Source organism: Prinia subflava, chromosome 25 (genome assembly GCF_021018805.1).
Source record: "Prinia subflava isolate CZ2003 ecotype Zambia chromosome 25, Cam_Psub_1.2, whole genome shotgun sequence".
Classification (NCBI taxonomy): domain Eukaryota; kingdom Metazoa; phylum Chordata; class Aves; order Passeriformes; family Cisticolidae; genus Prinia; species Prinia subflava.
The window spans coordinates 5,176,040-5,196,142 of record NC_086271.1 but is presented as its reverse complement, the minus strand read 5'-3'; the positions used below and the strand labels follow the sequence as shown (position 1 = coordinate 5,196,142).

The 20,103-nt window shown below is 52.3% G+C and overlaps 1 protein-coding gene across 9 annotated transcripts in view; it reads right to left on the bottom strand.

The window, feature by feature from the left end:
- TIAM1 (TIAM Rac1 associated GEF 1) overlaps positions 1-20,103 on the bottom strand; it is a 152,113-nt gene that overhangs the window by 14,547 nt on the left and 117,463 nt on the right. For 7 of the 9 annotated variants that reach the window (XM_063419452.1, XM_063419448.1, XM_063419449.1 and 4 more), the window contains 4 exons: positions 19,982-20,063; positions 15,604-15,690; positions 12,844-13,068; positions 6,896-6,999 (listed from right to left, as the gene is read on the bottom strand). In XM_063419452.1, the coding sequence (XP_063275522.1) occupies positions 6,896-6,999; positions 12,844-13,068; positions 15,604-15,690; positions 19,982-20,063 (498 nt within the window). Of the gene's footprint in view, positions 1-2,377; positions 2,645-6,895; positions 7,000-12,843; positions 13,069-15,603; positions 15,691-19,981; positions 20,064-20,103 lie in introns of those variants that run through there. The other 2 variants (XM_063419454.1, XM_063419456.1) reach the window with 2 other exon arrangements.

Genomic DNA, 20,103 nt, shown 5'->3' with positions numbered 1-20,103 from the left:
CACCTACAATCCATGTTAGGACAAGGAAGGATTTCCACCCTCTTCCTTAGAGGTCTCTTAGGGCTGCAAGTGCTCCCCTGAGGTCCCCCTGCACACAGCACATGAGCAAAGATGCTCATTACACAAAGGATCATTTACTTCAGGACACAAGTGTAAGCCAGGAACTCATTATAACTGGTTGTCTATACAAAAATGCCTTTTGGACACACTTTACTACAGGGAAAGTATTCACCTTCAGTTTCTGAGGGTTAACTTAGATGTGGAAGAAAGGAAAAAGATTGCAAGTTGAGGGCAGGAGGAAGCAGTGAGTTGGATCAGTCCATCTCCAGCTCACTCTGCTCCTGGCATGTGTCACTGAGATTTGAGATGCATTAATCTTAATTATTCAACAATTCCTGTTATTTCTCAGCAAGGTTCCACCTATACTCGCTGTGCTTTTAAGTCTAAAGCACAGTCAAACTTTTAGACTAGATCTGCATCAGTTTTCAGCAGGTGTGACCTTGATCCCAACAGCCCCAAATCCACTGAGGGCAGTAGGTGAAAGCCTGGCTCCAGCACAGGTTAAAACACGTTCCCAAGTCCCCTGCTCTGCTGGGAAGGCACAGATAGAATAATCTGAGCCTGCAGAGACCCAGGACAGGCAGGGGTTTGCTCAGCAATGTTTGGCTTTGTAAGCACTACCTGAGGCAGATGTGTCCAGCGGTGTTTTGCTATAAGATCCAAATGTACAAATAAAACCAGTTCTAAAGCGTAAAGCACAATCCAGAATCAAACCCCAAAATAAACCAAGTGTTTTAAGCAGTTCCTGCCTGCCACCCTGCAGATCCTCCCATCCTGTGCACACTCCTGCAGGGAAAGATGGGTCACCCAGAAAGAGGGAGCGAAAACCTGCTCCGGGCGTGAAACACCAGCTCAGCACTGAAGCTGAAATAACCCACGGAGGCATGTGGTGTGCCCCAGCAGGAGCAGCTACACCCACATGGCAGGAAGGAAGTGTGGAGGGCTTCCCAAAGACTTATCTCCACTTGTGCACGCTCAATAAACTGCCCGAGGGCTCCAGCCAGGGCCGGCGCCGCCTTCCCACTGCCCTGCCCCACATCTCCTCGAGAACTGCCCGCCCATCGCACACCCCACACGCCTGGGACACAGGCAAGGCCACAGAGCTCTCTCCTGCTTGTCCATGGAACAAACAGCTGTGCTGTGTGACCACACCCAAGGGGGAGCGTGTCCCCTCAAGGCTCGGGGGCCCTGGCCACCACAGAGCCCTGGGAAGTGGTTAGGATTTGCTGAAGTTTCTGTTCTTAGCCAAGGGATATAAAGCATTGGCCGTGCATATATAATCCTTGAGACATAAAGCACTAACCAAGTCTGGGACTAGAGCAGATCCAGCTGCACCTAAACCCCTCTGAACTGAGCAATTCAGAGGGTCCTCTCTGACCCTCATCCCTAAACGGGAGGTTGCAGCCAACAACCGAGTGAGCCTCACCATCAAGCCTTGTTAAACCACCATCATACTGACCAGCAAACTTGGCTACCTGATCAATCCATACCAATAAAAACATTGTTGTTTCCCTGCTAGAACCGAAATCATGACTCCACCTGCAACAACTTCTGTGCTTCATCCCTGAGCACAATCCTGCCTGCCCAGTATTCCCTTTCAAAAATCCATTTCCAGACACAAAGTAGACACACTGCGCATGGAGGGCTTCAGGGCACAGCTAGTTTGGTGAAAACACTCAAGCAGATTTCACGAAAACCTCTCTGTCCCCATTTTCCCAGAGAAAGTGGATAGAGTAGGGAGGGTCTGGAAGAGAAACAGATCCTTTTATCTCCCTGCACCAGCTCTGCCAGCAGTGACAATGACAGCACAAACCCAGGATTTCTCTGGGAGAATTACAGCATGACACTTCAGGCACAATCCTGTGGGCAATCCCTTCAAGCAAGCTGAAAACGAGACTGAGGGCTGGCAGAACTGCAAAGTGGAGTTCACAAGCATTAACCCCTCCTCGAAAGGGGCTCAGTGGAGGAGCCATGCTCCCAATCCTTCCCACGGAGGAGGATCAAGGACACTCACGGCGCTGCTGCCCACAGCGGGGAGCTTGGGCTGTTGAAAGCCATTTCCTCCTGTTTGCCATGCAGAGACACCCAGGTGCCCGAGCAGCACCGCGCACCTCTGGGCAGCACACTACAGGCAGCAGTGCCCGCCCGAACAAAGCCAGGCTAACTCATGCATGCTTTCAGCACGGTCAGCGCCGCGGCTCGGCAGCAAAGCGCCTCTGCAGGGCACACAGCTCCCAGCCCAGCCCGCAGCTCGGAGCCTGCCCATCACCCAGCACCACAATCCCTAAGGGCCGGCTCCCGAGCCCCGTCTGCTCACCAGGTACAGCATTCGGAACAGGGAGTCGCCGTCCCTGCCGGCGCTCTCGCTCCGCAGCTTTCGGGTCCCCCTCCAGAGCGCCGACATGGCCGGAGCGGCAGCGCCGGGCGCCGCTGCCACCGGCTGTCACCGAGCCGGCAGCGCGGCCCCGGGGCGGCACATCCCCGGTGGCTCCGAGCGGCGCCCCGCTCCTCCCGGGCACCCCGGGTTGCTCCTCCCAGGCACCCCGAGCTACCTCCCTGCTCCTCCCAGGCACCCCAGGCTATCCCTCCCGCTCCTCCCAGGCACCCCGGGATGCTCCTCCCAGGCACCCCGAGCCATTCCCCCGCTCCTCCCGGGCACCCTGAGCCATTCCCCCGCTCCCCCCCGCTCCCCCCGGCCGCGATGAGCAGGGCAGGGCAGTGCCCACCTCCCTGCCAGCACAGCTCCCCTCCCGTGCCATCCGCTCACCGCGTCCGCGGGCTCCCGAGGCGGGCGAGGCCGGAGCCGGGCGCTGCTGCGGGAGGCAGCTCCGGCAGAGGGGCTGGGATGCAGCGGAGCGAGGGCAGCCTGGGAATATCAGGAATGTTCTGCCTGTGGCTCAGCAGAGCCCACTGGCTGCAAGCGGCACTGCTCGGGAATACCAAACAGTGGAGGGGACCCGGCACAGAATGACAGGAACTTAAAAGAGCCGGTTCCGCCGCTGGGAAACAGACCCCGCAAATCCCCCCTTTAATCCTTTCACGTCTACTGCAACACACTGAAGGTTTGGAGACTTATGCTGGTCTCGAGTAATGCTGCAGAGAGCAGCCGACCTACTTTTCTTGGAAAAAATCCCTCCGAGAGGCACTGGCGTGCACACACAGAGCCCATCAAGCGCGCTCCCCCAAGCACTGCTGCTGCCAGGTAATTGGCCTTTACTGCCACAGGCACATGTCTGCAATTAGAAACAGGGAGAAACTGGCGTCCTGCAGCAATTTTAACACTCCTTCCAACACATCCCCGATGAAATTCAAAGGAAAAAGAAAATACACGAAGACTGATTGTGAGATTCAGTACAGCACCTATTTTAGCCTTTGGCAACCTGCAACATCAGGAACCCATCTACTCAGTTTTCTGGGTGCCCCCTTGGAATCTAAATGTTGAAAAGGCCAAAATAATCAGGTCACCACAGGGGTAAGTAACCACTGAAAAAATTACTGTGGTGTGAAATGTTTCTGATGTTCTCTCGAACAGTGGCTAACAGAGGGACCCATGCCCCCCATTTCAGAAACAGCCTGAAATTTGGTGCTAGAGGAAAACAAGCCTGAAAAGGTGGCAGAGAGCAGGCTTCTCTTTCCCTTTCCCCCACCCTTTCTTCTCCCTCCCAGCTCTCTCCTCTCCTTGGCTCCTACACGGAACAGGAACAGAAAGGAAAGCCAGCAGTCCACCCCAGAGCAAAACCAACTTGTAGAAAACCTCGGGCCAGGGCCAGCTGCATGCCTTAAGGAAAAGGGCTGCACCTGGAAAGCGCCTTGCTTGCCACCCTTCACACAGATGTCATCCCAAGAGATAAGAGGGTGAAATTAGATAGGGAGCGAGTCCAGAGAACAGCAGCTATCCCTCACCACTGACACCTCAGCCCACCCTGGAGAAGGGTTTCCAGTATTTTGCCAGACCACACAGAGACACCTCATCTTCCCTTTTTCTATGTAATGGAATCATTACTTTGAGAACAGCCATGGAGAAGAAAGCTCTGCATTATCAGGCCTTTAGGATATACAGAAGACAAGCTTCTCAGAAAAGGGAGGAATCCTCAGAGCTCCTGCTGCACCTCCAAATCCTTCAGCCCCACCACAGCTCGGAGGCTTCTGCAGATTAAGAAGCAAAGGCACCACTCTTAAGGAAACACACACCCACGTGCACACATGCTGGGCTGGGGGAAGGGACAGAGGCAGCTGCAGCCTCGAGGAGGAGGAGAGAGGACACATCCCAGTGACTCCTGTGTCACACAGCCCCCTGCCACCTGCCTGGCAAAGGCAGAAGGGAGCAAGCCCAGCTTCTGGTGGGATTTCCCCTCTCTTACCTTCACACAGAGCCGGTGCTACGAGAGCAGATGAACGCGGGCTGCGAGCACCTCGCTGCTCTCCTCTTCCCATGAATGATTAATGCTGCCCTGGGAGCTCTTTGCTGGCTGGAGAGCCAGGGAGCTTCCTGGGGAAGCTGGGAGCTGTCCCTGTCTGCAGTGCTCCCTGGGCATGGATGGAGCCCTATCCCAGGACCGGCACAGGACACCCCAAGGGCTGTTTTGGCATCTCCAGCTCCTAACGCTGCCTCTGTGCTGCAAGGAGGGGAGCTCTGCATTCAGCTGGGGAGCTCTGATGTTGGTAAAATGGGAACATTCCCCTGCTGCCCAGCAGTGAATGGATGGGAGTGCTCCTGCCCTGCTGTGGCCAAAAGGGCAGAAAAACAAGGGAAGCCTCCCCTGAGCTGCAGCATCCACAGCTGGGAGCTGTGGATGGGACAAAAGGGATGGATGGGATAATGGGGAACCTGGCACGAGGGCAGAGCCTTCCCCTTGCCATGTACAGAAATAACTAACCCTGAGAAACAGCCCTGAGGACACCACCTTAATCTTCTGTACCATAATCCCAGGAGCATGGAAAGGTGTGCGAGTGCATGGACAGGAACACGCCTTGCTTTTTCTCCTCGCTGTCTGTGACTTCCCATGGGAAAACACACATTGCAAGAATCCTTCCTTCCCATGCACATCAGCTTTCCCAAGCACACAGAAAAACCAAGGGATTAGGAAAGCCCTCAGCTGAGGTTTTTTTTTCCCCCCCACTTCCATATACTGGAATTTTCTACAGGCATTGCAGAATAATTTTGGGGTTTCTACAGTCAGCAAGGAAGGCACTGAGCACAGAGCAGGTACACCAGCATCCTGAGATTGCGAAACTGAGTAGGTTAGAGATATTCCACAGGAACTGGTGTCCTTCACTTGTGGGAGAACATTTCAAGCAGTTTGAAACAGAAAAAGAACTGCCTCACTCCCTTTCACCCCACACAAATACAGAGACATATTTCTGTATTCCAAAAGGAAGCACTCAGTGATGTCAACATTTCATTGCAAGACAGGCAGAAGCTCCTCCTGTTGGAAACCAGGGGTCCTTAGGAGTTACTCCTCCAGGATGGAAAATTAAGCATTAAAGCTGCTAACACCCATTTCTCAGTTTGACTAAATCTGCTGAGCTGCAGAGCTAATCGGGTAATCCTTACGCCTTCTGCAGGCAATTACAGCTCTGAGCATCCCGGAGACAAGGGGTAAAACCCCCCAGGCTGTGGCACAGCTCAGGAAAAGCAAGCTCTGGAAAACCCATGGAGGGCACTGATTCCCCAGCAGCCACATGCTGTGCTCGCTGCTCTGCCACAGCTTCCTCTGACAGAACAGACTCTGCTCAGAGCATATGAAAATCCCACATATTTACAGTAGAAATCCCAAAATATCAACAAACACCTCCACTTACTGAAGAAGAAATTTATAGTCAAAAAACCCCAAACTAACAAGGAACATCTCCACTTAATGAAGAAGAACTTTATGGTTAAAAATCCCAATGTATCAACAAACATGTCCACTGACTCAAGAAGAAATTACTTGTACTTACAAGAAAAAGTTCCTCAATAAAACCTGGAAACAAACTGCATGAGTAATCACCTTCTCTGCAAGCATTTCATGTTTTCCTGTATCTGACTTCCACTGTCTGGCTATCAAGGACAAAACTCCAGGCTAGAGTGACACAGGGATCAGGAAACAAGAGGCCAAGGTCTTTTCCTTCCTTTCTCAGCAGCAGAGCAGCAAGGGGCCAGCCCAGAGCTCACTACAACACAGCTTGGTAAAACAGGAGAGAAAACATGCCCGGAGGGAAAACACCAACAAATTGAGATGTAATTCTCATTAGAGCATTAAGTGGGAAGAAAAACTGCTGTGAGCTCTCAGCATCACCTATATCACAAATACCTGAAAGCAATCAAGATAATCTTGCTGGATTGTGCCTCAGAAGCCACCAATCATCACCCACTGTCACCACCAACCACTCTGGAACGTCCATTAATCGATGGCAATTAGTGAGGCATTTGCACAAACTCTTAGCTACAACTGGAGCGTTTTGCTTCAGTCTGAGGTAGATTGGCTATGATTAGTTTGCAGTTAGGCACCTGCATGTGAGCGATGCTACTGCTTTAAGGAAAGACAGTTGAACTTACGTCAGTCCTAATCAAGAAAGAGTAAGAAATCCTAAAACTCCACACGGTTTAGTGGAACTGCTCTGGAGATGGAGGCGATAAACCAGCCCATTTACAAACCGTGTGGGGAACATTATCACACGGTACTGAAGAGGTGAACCCACCCTGGAAAAAGGGCACAAATCTTTCTGAAGAGGCAGCTGGTGGCGTGCCATGACCACAGCCGTGGCTTGTTCCATCCATAATCACAAAGCAAACCCAGGAAGGGCGCTCGGGTCTGGCTGCTCTCCCTGTCAGGTGAACACTGAATCTGCTCACCTTGCTCATCTTCTCGGCCTCGTCCGACGACTCCAGGTCCTGCGCCTCTGCCTCCTCTGGGGCCGCCTCGGCCGAGCTGTCGGGGTCACTGCAGAGGGAGAGCCCTGCCGGGAGCGACACAGGTGTGAGAGCATGGCCACAGCTCCCCAAACCCACCTGCAGCCACCCAGCTCCCACGGAACACCAGCACGTTCCAACACAAGGTTGTGCCAGAGGCACCCGACGACCTCCGAGGAGGGTTTGCAGCACAGGTTTGAGGACAGGTGCAAAAACAAACAGGTCACGACCAGGCATCATTTCACTGGCAAGAACACGCTCAGAGATAAGGCTGAAATGCCACATTGAAATTCTGACATCCAGCGTTCATTGCTTGGCTGGTGAGCAGTGCCAAGGACCTTTCCAGCCCAGTGGTTTCACGTGGAAACTGTGGCATGCAGCTCCTGGTGCTGGCCAGGCAGCCCTGGCTCTTGTGGGACATGGTGGTTCCACTGCCTGCACTTCTGGCCTGACACACTCACTTGCTGAGGAAACAAACACAGTTTCAGATGTTTTTAGGAGTCAGGACCCAAAGTTCAGCTGCTGTTCCTGCAAGCTTTTAGATCCCATTATTAAAGATTTGCATGACTGTGCAGGATTTCTCACTTTGTTATGTCCAGAGAAAATCTGGAAAAGCCAGAATTCAGAAATCTGGAAATAACTTCAGAACATATTCTGCACACTGGGATGGAGCCAAGGTGGGCACTGATGAGATGCAAAGGACATAAAAGGTAGCTCAAGGCTCAGGCCCCTCTTCTGAAAAGAGAGGGTTTTACCTTGGAAAAAGATGTGCCTGGAGGAGTTGTTTGGCAACACAGAATCTATTTGAAGAAGTGTTTCTTTCTGTAAGAAGTGGTTTTCTGAGCCTTGCCCAGATTTTATCAAATCTCACTATCAGCTTTCTGCTCTACCTGTTAACGTGTGAAAAAGAACTCTCAATGCATCCATTTAAAAAAACAGAGAAAATAAGTGCTATGAGCCTTAATTTGTGTAGAACAGTCTGTATTTTTCCACTGCAATTAATTTTCCTTTTCAAGCTGTGTGCAATGCACCTTGCAGTGTTTCTCACCCCAAACCCAGGTAATAATAATGGTTCATATTACTTTTAAGCCACCCTTTTTCTTCTCCTGTATGTCAAAGGCCCTTTTAACCTGCTTCCTGCACTTTTGGCCAGCGGACAGGAATCTTTCACTGGAGCAGACACAGAGCACGTGTGCTCAGGCTGTTCCTGATGTCTTTGGCCGCCAGGGACCTGAGCAGGTTTATGTGCTGCTGGTTAAATGCAGTCACAGCAATAAAGCTGCACGTTCCTGCCCGTTAATGCCTCCCAGTTACCGCCCCACTTCTGTCAGGATCGTTCCATCACCTGCTTTCTGCCCTGTGAATCCTTATTTAGCTCCGCCAGGAGAATGTGCTGCTTTCCTGCTTCCTGACCATTTGCTGCCTTCACGGGACATTAAGGAACTAGAAGGGGAAATCCAAAAAAAGCAGCAGGAAAAGGGGGTCAAATCCCCGTGGCCCCTGCACAGAGGGAGGTCACAGCAGCCCCCGGGCTGCCTCAGCAGTGTCACACCTGTGACAGTGTGACCAGTGCCCATTAAATAACTCCCACTTGTGGCTACAACCAGCACAATAGAAGGAAGTCTCCTCTCACTGGAGCAAAGGTGCTGGGGCTTAAAGGCCTGGACAATCATGGAAAGCTTCGGCACCAGCCCAGCACTTGGCTAGAGTTTTCCACGACTGCTGCTGCTTCCAGTTTGCAGGCCTGGTGTAACTCAAAGTTTTAATGAGACCTCCACAAGGTGTGGTACCTCTCCTAAAGCCTCCTTCTTGCTGCCAGGCTATATATTTATTTACTACTATTTATATACTTATTTCGGTGCTGTGGGAATAAATATCCTGAGCCAAGCTCTGCCAGCTGCAGCACAAAGTGTGCACCCTGCTAACACAAAATACAACCCAGGAATCCTGCACTTCAGGGCTTTAGGAACAGCCCAGGATCATTTATCTGGGCACTTGAACAGCAGCTTCCCTAATCCAAACGCTACCAGGGAATGGCCCCGTTATGAGAGCAGAGCACCTCACTGAAGAGGCTCTGCCATTAAATGCACCATTTTTGATTGGAGTCGCTAGGGAATGGTGTCTCCGATTAAATTTTTATTTAAGATGACATGTCACCTATAAATCTGCAGTAAAACAGGTGAGTATGTACTTTTTTCTTCCCTGCAGAAGAATTCTGGTTAACTCTGAAACACCGAACAATGCAATTCCCTGGGACGCCAGGAATGAGGGATTTATTTCCATGGGGAAATCGGGAACCCCAGCCTTACCTCCTGCAGCTGCAGCCCGGCGCGGCCGCCAGAGGGCGAGGCAGCAGCGCAGCAATTTGGGGAATTCGGGATGAAAAATGAATTCTTATCCCAAACCCCTCCAGTGGCTGCTGCAGGAAGTGCCCCGGAATTGTTAAATGAAGCACTGAGTGAGAACGGTGCTACAGAAGATCTGGAATCAGCTGTCAGCCTCCTGAAAATAACCCTGAAGAGATTAGAGTGGCCTCATCTGGTTCTGAAATCCAAATTACTCAGCCCAAGGGGGCCTGTGATGGACGAGGATGGAATGAAAAGTAGTGACTGTTCTTACAGGGCAGTAGAAGTTTGTTTCAGTTTTACAGCACGGATTTAGCCTGTGTGTTGATAACTCCAGCCTCTGGCTGCTCTCTGAGTGACAAAAGAAACTCCCTAAAACACTCACATGCCTCCTATTAGGAGACTGATACACCCATTCCAAGCAGGGGAGCACTTTCTTTTTCAGTCTTCATCCATTCTGCAGAGTGATTTATGTGCTTCCCATTATCCCCTGTGCTAAAAGTCTCCAAAATGCAGGGGCAGGCAAAACCTAAACCTCAGAGACTGCCCCTTGCTGAAAGAAGGGAGTGAACTGTGGGGAGCCCACCAACAAATCTGGGTACTGCCCCCATTCCCAGATCCCCTTCTAACAGCAGAACACCTTGCTGATGACCTGGGGAGATCCAAGGCTGTGTTCCCAGCTTTCAGCTCATTCCCTGCACCGAGGGGAGCAGAATGGGCAGGCAGCACTTTCCTCATGGGGAGGGGGCACAGACCCCACTGATCCTTTTAGGCAATAAGGAAAACCTGCTGTGGGGCCCCAGACAGAACCAGAGCTAATCCTCCTCAGCCAAATTTATGCAGGCTGTGTTAGCAGGAGAGAACCCAGAGCCAGGAAAAGCAGCAAGAGATGAAAAGAACAAAACTCGTGGCTCTGCAAAGGCAGCGCAGTTCCACGGGGAAAGCATCCATCGTGCCCAGGATGGCAGCTCTCACATCAGTCACAGAGAGAAAACCCAAGGTCACTTCCACAATAACCTGTTAAGCAAACACAGTGAAGCAACCATGGCCACAGAGCTGATTTGCAGCTCCAGCCCCAAGCTCAGCATGTGCAAGGGAGTTCCAGATGATGAAAGAGCTGTGAGAGATGTTGGATTTAACAGAGCTCTGGCAGACACTCCAGGGAGGTCGACTCCCAGAAACACAGCCCTGCTTTGCTCCTCTAGACCTCCCATTGAGCAGCAAGGCACCAGGAAAGCTTCCTTAAAAAATCTAACACATATCTTTCATATTTTGAAAATACACAATATCATTTACTTCATACAAAAAGTAAAATCTACCCTTTGCTGCCCTCAGAGCTGATGAAGAACTGCTAGGGAAGAAGATAATGCTAAGCCACCAGCATGATCCTAGCAGCAGATGCTGGATCCCTGGGGAAGGGATGTGCCCACAGGTGCTGTGTGCAGGCAGAACCTGTGTCCTGTAAGTAAAGCACTCAGCAGAAATCATGGAGCTGATCTGCCTGGCCAGCCAAACTGCCTGGAATCAACAAGGACACAAATAAATGGGTCAGTGGGTATTTCATACTTGACTGCTTTCTGCAAGAAGCTGTGGAGCCAAGAACCAAAATCTAAGATAACACCACAATATCCCAAATACAAGCACAGAGCCCTTTTTAAAATGTCACGTGGATCCCACTCCAGGTAATGGATCCCTGACAATGCAGCAGAAGAAGAAAAGCTTCAATGAAACACTGTGTTCTACAACCAGAGGGAAACGGGTGGAGAAGATCACCTGCCTCCCAGCACACACTTGGGTGCAGAGCCTGGATTTCACTCCCACCTCGGGCTAAGCCATCCCAAATATTTCATGTGGCACCTAAAGGCGCTTCCAGAAGCTGCCAGGGACACCTGCACTTCTCCTACTGCCTGAAGAAATATTCCCCTCCTTTTGGAGGGGAACAGAGGCAGATCCCAGCCCAGCATTCCCTGCGTTTAGAAGGAATGTGAGTGTCGGGAGAGCTCCAGGTTATGTGTGAACGCAGAAATCGCAGCCCCCAGAGCAGACACTGACCTCAGGGAAAAGCTGAGCCACGGGGACCCAGCACTCAGGGTTTCAGTGACAAATCACAGGCTAACACAAGAGGCTTGTGAAAAGCTGGTGTTGGGTGGCAAACAGCGGCATCTTGTGGCCAGCTATGAAAATGTACAAGATTTTCCTACCTCAATTTTCCAGCACAAAAGCCTAACTAGGAAAACTTCTGTGAAAATTAAAAGGGGATAATTTCTTGAAAATGTCGAATTTTAGCTGCCTTCGTAGGTTTAGTTCATAACTTACACGAGGTTGCTTTAGCAGTGCCCTCAGAGGGATTTGCAATAAGCTGTGTGGAAGATTTTCTTGCTCCCTCTTTTCCACTTGCTATGAATATCACACTCCCCAAAGCCAGTCTCAGCTCAGAACAGCTTTGATTATGTATAAACTACTTCATTCTGCCAATTCCATTGATTTTTTTCTGTATTTTAAATTATTCCAAAAAACTGAAGCAAGAGGTACAACCAGTGTCCTCTCTTGTTGTCAAATCTAGAGGAGCACATAGAAATTCAGGAAGCCAAACTCGTGGCAAACAATTCCCAGTTGCTATAGATGAATTCAGAGCTGGCTGCTCTAAGCAGGGCAGTGTGGTGGGCAGGAATGTCCCTTCCCATGGCAGTGTGCTCTGGGATCACCTGGGTATCTCAGGCTGGAATGTCAATCCCCATCTTTAGGTGAGTTATTCATGCATCTCACCTAACACACAGGGCCCCTGTGCTCCTGGCTGACCCCAGAGAGGGGGAACCACAGAACCACGGAATATCCTGTGCTGGAGGGGCCCTACAAGGATCATCCAGTGCAGCCCCTGGCCCTGCACAGACCCCCAACAATCCCACCCTGTGCACCCCTGGCAGCGCTGTCCAAGCTCTCCTGGAGCTCTGACAGCCTCGGGGCTGTGCCCATTCCCTGGGGAGCCTGGGCAGTGCCAGCACCTTTGGGGGAAGAACCTTTCCTTAAATCCAACCTAAACCTCCCTGGCACAGCTCCAGCCCTTCCCTGTCACTGTCCAGAGAGCAGAGATCAGAGCCGCCCCTCTGGAGGAAACTGCAGACTCAGTGAGACTGCCCTCAGTCTCCTCTATTCCAGCTGAACATTCCAAGTGTCCTCAGCTGCTCCTTGTAGGGCCCCTGCAGACCCTTCACCATCTTCACACCCCTCCTTTGGACACTCTCCAACAGCCTGAGACCTGTCTGATGTAGTGCTGCCCCAAACCACACACAGAACACTTCAGCTCTTCCTCCCCTTGCCACACGCAGATCCTGTGGCAAATCCAGAGGAGAAGACACCTCCTGAGCTGCCCAGAAGGGAGCAGTCGGTTCTGTGGCTGTCCGTGGGCACAGCCCGAGGACGTGAGGCGCCCCAGGTGTCACAGCCCGGCTGTGGGCGCAGCCACCCTTCAGGGGCACCCCTGGGACACCTCCCAGAGCTCCGGGACCGTGTGCCCATCCGCCTCCCAATCCCCGCCCGCGCCCCTACCTTGGCCGGCCCCGGCGAGGGCCGCGGCGCCGTCCGCGGGCTCCGGGGGGTTCTCGGGGCGCCGCGGGGGCGGCTGGCCCAGCCCCGGGCCCTCCTGGGCCTCGGGGTGGGTGCGCACGGTGAGGCGCAGCGCCGGCTGCGCCAGGGCCTCCCTCAGCAGTGCCGAGTCCAGCTCCTCGGCGCCTCGCTGGTTGAGCTCCACCACCTCATCGCCAGCTTTCAGGCCTGTGGCACAGAGGAACAGGTCAGACCCGCGCAGCCCTGCTCCCCACGCGCAGCCCTGCTCCCCACGCGCAGCCCTGCTCCCCACGCGCAGCCCTGCTCCCCACGCGCAGCCCTGCTCCCCACGCGCCCCCAGCGGCTCTGACGGGCATCTGTGTGTGGATGTAACCATTAATGACTGCAAGCGACACTGAGATTCAATGGACTTGGTGGGATCTGCTCTCTGGCTGCTCCTCCAGTGCCCCCTGAGAGCAGAGTCCCTCACCACGTGCCAGCACAAATCCATCCCCTTTTCCCCCACAGCTGTGACCATGGCACCCCACACAACACAGACTTGCCTGCCACCCTTCCTAAATCCCACGGCAGCACCCGTATCTTCAAAAGGCAGATGTGAGCCCTTGCTGAGCTAGTCATGGCTTTTTTCCCAGCCTGATTCCAGGAGTTATTTATAGCAGCAGTGCCCCAGGGAGAAGGGGGTGCGCAGGGAAGCAGCTGACTCCCCGGGATGCTCAGGGACAGCGTGCAGCCCTGCCAGGTGACACGGGAATCCTGACCTTCCCCACAGCCGGCCAGGCCCTCCTTGAGCAGCAGCAGCGAGCTGTACAGGGGTTTAATCCCAAAGAATCCCCAGGGCCAGGCAGGCAGCAGCACTCCAGGGAACAGCAGTGCCGAGAGCCCCGGCTGCTGGCCCATCCCCAGCCCCATCCTTGCATTTACAGGGATGAGAGCTGGAATTTACAGCAGCCAAAGAACTGGGGTGACCATCCCTGCCCTGCAAAGGAGCAGTCCTGGCACTCTGCAAGCCTGGATGAATCCTCCAGGAGACACAGAGTACTGACCCACATTCCAGGAAGAAAGGTGGAAGGGAGGAGACTAAAGAGCTTCCTTAGGAAAATGGAGATCTCCCTAAATGCACGTAATTGTGCCCAGAAACTCTCATGTGGTGTGCAGTTTCAGGGAGAATAAAATGAACTAGATAGAGTAGCTACAGAATAAATGGACTGTAAAATCGTATCTGAAAGAAGGACAAAACAAGGCAAGTCAAGCATTTCGCATTATTTAATTTCTTCTACTTAGTGATTCTGTGGCATAATAGTAGCACACTAATAGGCCTGCAACCATAAACACTGGATCTGGGGCTTCATTTGCTCTTTGTAGGCTTTGTTTTGGATCATTTGGGATAAAGCACCTTGTGCAGTCGAGGAGCTCCCATTCCAATAAGGAACGCCTGCCTTGCTAAGGCAGACCAACAGAAGAAACAAAAGGATAAATCATAAAAATTACCAGGAGAAAAGGAAAGTCTTCTAATTGGAGGAAAGATAGAAAATGAAATGCAGTATCTGATCTGATGGAGTGCAGTCAAATGCAGACAATGCATGTAAATAATGGAAGGCACAGAGAGTTTTCCTCCCTTCCTGCTGTACCTCAGGGAATCTTGTCCCAATATCCTGCTGACTGCTGTTCATATGGAATTGCCCTTCCAGGTGAGCTCTGAGCAGCTACAAATCCCTGAGTTTTTATTGCCTGTCCTTGCACCGCAGCCCCACAGGAGGCACTCTGTGCTCACACATCCATTCAAACCCTTCTTCCAGCAGAAACTAAAAGCAAGCCAGGGAAGGTCGGATGAAAGCCCCATGCACCCTCACCTGACACTCGCTTTGCTCCACACAGAATTTCATTTCCCTGTGGCAGCCTGGCAGGGAGCCCCCCCAGCCTCTGCTCAGGGCTTTTGGCAGGATACCCCTCCTGTAAACCAGGGAATGCTATGGGGCTGAGGGTCAGGAAAGAGCAAGATGGTCTTTTCATGATTAACACATACCTACATGGGTTTCTGAAGTTGGGATGCAATCCAGGCTGTCCCTATTCCCTGACCACTGCTCCTTCCTGTTTCTGCCTCCACTGCGCCCCTTTGGCCACCCATTCCCAGCCACACTAGCCAGCTCCACCAGCCCGAGGTCACAGAAACTGCCAGGGCAGTTTTCCATCAGCTGGACTGGCTCAGCAGAGTGCCAGAGTCAGCACCAGGCCAAGGGATGCAGCAGCCTGAGGGAGAGCAGCCTTTGGAACAGCTTTTGGCAAGGGCCAGTGGCTGAATAAGCTCTTCAAGGCCACATAAGCCCTCCAAGAGAACTCTGAAGGTGTTTCTGAGGGCTGTGCTTACACCAAGGGGTTATGAAGAGATGAGAGTCTTCTCACCCCTCATGGTCCCCACGTTCTGGTTCCAAATGTGGGCAGGTTTCAGCTGCCCAGCTCCCTGAGCAGCCTGTCTGTGCAGCAGGGGAGGCAGTGAAGGGGAAATGCAGTGGCATGGTTAGTCTCAGTTTGGCTAAGCTGCATTAAACCAGACCCTGCTCTGCCTAGGGACGAGCTGGCAGCCTGGGTATCCCTGCTGCCTTCTGCTCCAAGCGCTGCCACGCTTCCTGCAAAGGCTGCAAGCAGAACCAGAGGCAGCAATCCTAGCCACAGGGAGCACTGGGATGCTTGCAGTGTATTTATGCTGTAGTGACTGCCTTGGGAGGGCTCTGGGGAGTGTTTTACCTTTCTTGAAAGCCAGGCCTGTCTCCTTGACGCTGTTCACGTACAGCCGGCGGATCCCCTCCTCTTCCACGGAGGACAGAGAGAAACCTGGGGAGACACCCAGGGAGATGGTCAGAGGGAGCCAGCCTCCCCCAGGGCATCCCAGCCACCACACCTGCAGCCAAGGCTGTACTGTCCCTGCCATGAGCAGGCAGGAATCCCTCCCCTCTCCCTTCCCTCAAACCTTTACAAACACAACAGGGAAGTTCAGCAGTGGAAGTGGCTCTAACAAAAACATGAACTTAACTTCTGAGTGCAAATACTGATTATCTACAGACATATTTGAGGATACCACAGCTGAAAAGCCTTGGAACAGACTCCCAATTCTGTTGCCATCAAAGGTCGCTCCAGGAGGTTTTGCTGTTTGCAGACCAAAGCTGCGCAGAGCCGTGGTTTGGGACAAAAGCTGGGAATCCGAGAGCCACAGCTGATGTGCAACCCCAAACCCGGGTAAGGCACAACACCTCCTGCTAGAACAGAGTGCTGACCTGTGCTTTTCCAGATTCCTGGGCTGGGCATGTCTGTAAAAACGCCCCTTTCCCTTTGCCCCTTCCCCTTTCTAGCTACTTCTGGCACAGGCTGTCCTTTGCCAAGTCTCAGCTCAGCACAGGTTTTGTGCTCACCAGACACCTACAGAACAGCCCTGGAGTGGAAGTGCTGACACAGCCTCACCTTAAACAGTGCAAATGGGACTGGGAGCTTTGTGCTGGGGGATCTTCCTGCCTTTTGTGGGTGACACACTAAGATAACGACATGTGAAGGAAATACAAAGTGCCAAGTTAAATACAGGTTGTTTATTTACTGTGGAGAGTTATCTAAAGCAGAACATTTGCCTTTCTGAAACTTCATTACTCCCTAAATGAGTGCAGGCAACCATTTGCTCTCTCCTTTTTTGGAGACTAGAAAAACATTTACAAACCTCTGGGGGGAGTAGTTTGTTTTGAGATGGAATCAGCCACCAGCCAAGCTGGCACAGATGTGCTGGGAGCCTATCCTGACTTTAGGACTCCCTTCAAGCTGATCCTTATGGCTGAGAGTTATTTTTTCATCTCTGATTTAAAATAAGAAAGAAAAAGAAGAAGAAAAGAGGGGGAAGAACGTGGCAGCTCAGAAGTGAGAAGCATATGGCCTTTCATGACTTACTGAGCTACTTGGAACCTGCATGTGAGCTACTCGGGCTGAATCAAATGAAATTTGTGAAGCTCGCTCAACACACCAGCTTTGACAGAGAGAAGAGCCCTTGACTACTAAAAGAGCAGCTGTAAAATATAGTAGTTATTGGCTGTCATCACCACAAAGCCTACCTGGAAATAAATCCCTCACCCAGAAAAACAGCTGAGTGTGCCCAAGGCTTCAGTTTGAGCCAGCACAAAGCAGCAGCTCCCGAGAGTGGTGCCCTTTCCAACTGAAATGCTGTCCTGGGCCAAACACCCCACGCTCAAACCAGGCTGAGGGGCAGCTCAGGCTCCCACTGAGAGGAGATCAGCGTGTCCAAGCAGCCCCAGGCTCCACCTCTGCTCCAAGGACAGGCTGAGAGAACTGGGATTGTTCAGCCTGGGGAAGAGAAGCTTTGGGGTGACCTCACTGCAGCTTTCCTGAAGGGAGCCCACAGGAAGGATGGAGAGAGACTCTTTACAAGGGGCTGGAGTGACAGGACAAGGGGAAATGGCTTCAAACTGAAAGAGAGTTGGTTTAGATGGGATATTGGGAAGGAGTGGTTCCCTGGGAGGGTGGGGAGGCCCTGGCACAGGGTGCCCAGAGAAGCTGTGGCTGCCCCTGGAACCCTGGAAGTGTCTGAGGCCAGGCTGGATGGGGCTTGGAGCAGCCTGGGACAGTGGAAGGTGTCCCTGCCATGGCAGGGGGTGGAATGGGATGAGCTTTGAGGTCCTTTCCACCCCAACCCATGGGATTCTGGGATTCTATCATTCCTCCATGAGAAGACCTCTGCCTCCTTCAATCCATCAGGCCTAAATGCACATGTAGTTGCTTCTTAATTCGCCTTTCAGCCATACCCATAAATCCTGCAGTTATTCCTGGCAGAAAGGGCATAAGAGCAATTACACAGTGTCATCAGCTTTAAGAGATGAGAGATGGTTAGTGGCAACAGCCTGGAAATGGTCACCTCACACACACACAGTAAACCCCTCCACAGACAGGGAACGTGACCTGCCCTGTCCCATCCCCACAGCTGTGACAGTGCTGGAGCTCAGAGCACCTGCAGCAGGAGTGCCAGTGCTTTCAGTGCCATGCACTCGGGGCAGAAACACCTCACCCCAGCGTGTGTGCAGTGTGTACACACACAGGGACTGCAGGAATGCACAGCTCCCATCTGGCTGGCTTCCACAGGGGCTTCACACACACATCGCGGGAGAGGAAGGGCAGGAGTGGGTGGAAGCCACAGCGATTGCATAAGCTGGCAGTGCTGCCAAAAACATTAGCATCAAACTGTGCACGGACTCTGAAACACAGGTGGGAAGAGATGGGTGCTGACCCAGGCAGAGCTGCTCTTCACTGCAAAGGTCTGATGACAGGAGAACAAAAATCTGCATCTCTCAGTGCACGTGGCTGAGAGATGGCCCAAACCAGCTCAACAGCTGAACCACTCCACCTCCAGGTAACCCCCTCAGGCCCCTGGCATAACCAGCTGCTGGTGAACGTGCCAGCACGTTCCTGATACATCCATGAGCTGGAATCCAAGGATTCTTACTGACTTCTGCCCTGGCAAAGAGGGAAAGAGTGCCAGCCAAAGAGGTGAGAATGTCTGTGCTCATGCATCCCACTGAGAGATCCAACACTGGCCAGACCCTCCAGGAGCGCCTCTTATTCCCACAGACACACAGGTGGGAGTGGAAACACCACAGAATGCTCCCAGGCGAGCTGTCCCTGAGATGCGGTGCTGGAATGAGGTGATCTTTAAGGCCCTGTCCAGCCCAAACTGCTCCAGGATTGTGACTGCAGCACACACTTGTCACTGGATGAACACACAAGGAGACACATCCAGACTACAGAAATCCTCCTGCCAATTACAGGCAAACCACATTTGGCTATTTTCCCTCCATGAGAGAAAAGTCAACTTTTTTGGAGTGCTTGTGGCATTCCCTCCCTGCAGGGTCAGAGCACTGCACCGCCACATCCCACACCTCACACAGCTGAGCTCACCTCACAGGACACCACTGTGCATTTCAATGGTTTTTTCCATTTCTCACATAGCAAAAAAAGAAGAAAGAAATAAACAGGAAATGCAATGACAGCCCCAATTCTGGCAGTGCTTCCAGGCACTGCATAAATACAAACCCTGAACCATCACTGGGCTGGTGAACATTTCTTTCTTAGGCCTTCAGTATTCAAGCCCCAGTCAGTCCCCACTGCTTTGTAGCAGAGCTCAATATTCCAATGGCCTGCAGCTGTATAATAAGCAGTTTAGAGATTCAGAATTATTCTGAAGAGTATTTAGATAAACAGCAAAAAGATGGAGATTGGCTTCCTGTGGGGGAGGTCGCACAGATAACTCTAGAATACACCCCAGAACTGTAATTTCCAGGCCAAAGGGCAAACTCACCAGGCTGGAGGGCTGTAACCTGAAATACCTGAAAGCTGAGAAGTATGAACTTCTCAGAGATGAGAGACACTGCTGAAATTACACAGCAAGGCCCTCCCCTGCTTGGTGTTTCACACACATCTGCCATGTGTCAGATCCTGCCTCCAGGCATCTGTGGGACATCCTCGAGGGCTGGAGCATCTCTGGGACACCCTGGAGCCCTAGAGCTGGGCATCCCCAGCCTCAGGAATGTCAGGGCCAGGCAGGAACCCACCTTGGGTGCCCCTGGCAGGTGAGAAGAAGCCAAACAGCCCCTCTGGAGCTGCCTGGCTACAGAACTCGAGATGCCTCGTACCCACAGCGACGCTCCCGAGCAGGGAGGAGGGCGAGGAGGAGAGAAGGAGGAAGAAGTGGAGCTGCAGAGCCCAGCAGGCTGTGGGCAGTGTGGCAGCCCCAGCACAGCCCCCAGCAGGGCCTGTGAAGGCTCCCTGTGAGATGTGACAGCTGGCAAAGGATGCTGCTCCCACCCACTCCCTCCGTGGGTGGAACTACAGCAACAAGCAAACATTTGTCCTCCCTGCACATCCTCCCGCTCCAGGAGAGCCACGTTCTGAGCACTCCAAACAAAGCTGTCCTCCTCCAGGGCAGGTGAATGTGGATGTGGGTGGCTCAGGAATCAGAGGTGCTTTTCTCACTGTGCTCAAGAGACCTTTCAGGTACAGCAGTAAACAGCACGCAAGAACTTGCTCATGCTAGAACTGACTGGGGAGAAACAGCAAAACAAGCCAGGGAGTAACTCACCATAAATATCAGAGGATGCATCAGACTTCTCCATCTGAATGTGCTGGGTAATCTTCTGACAGATTTCTATTTCCTTGTACAGCTGAATAGAGGAAAAAAAACAAACACAGAAATATGTTACT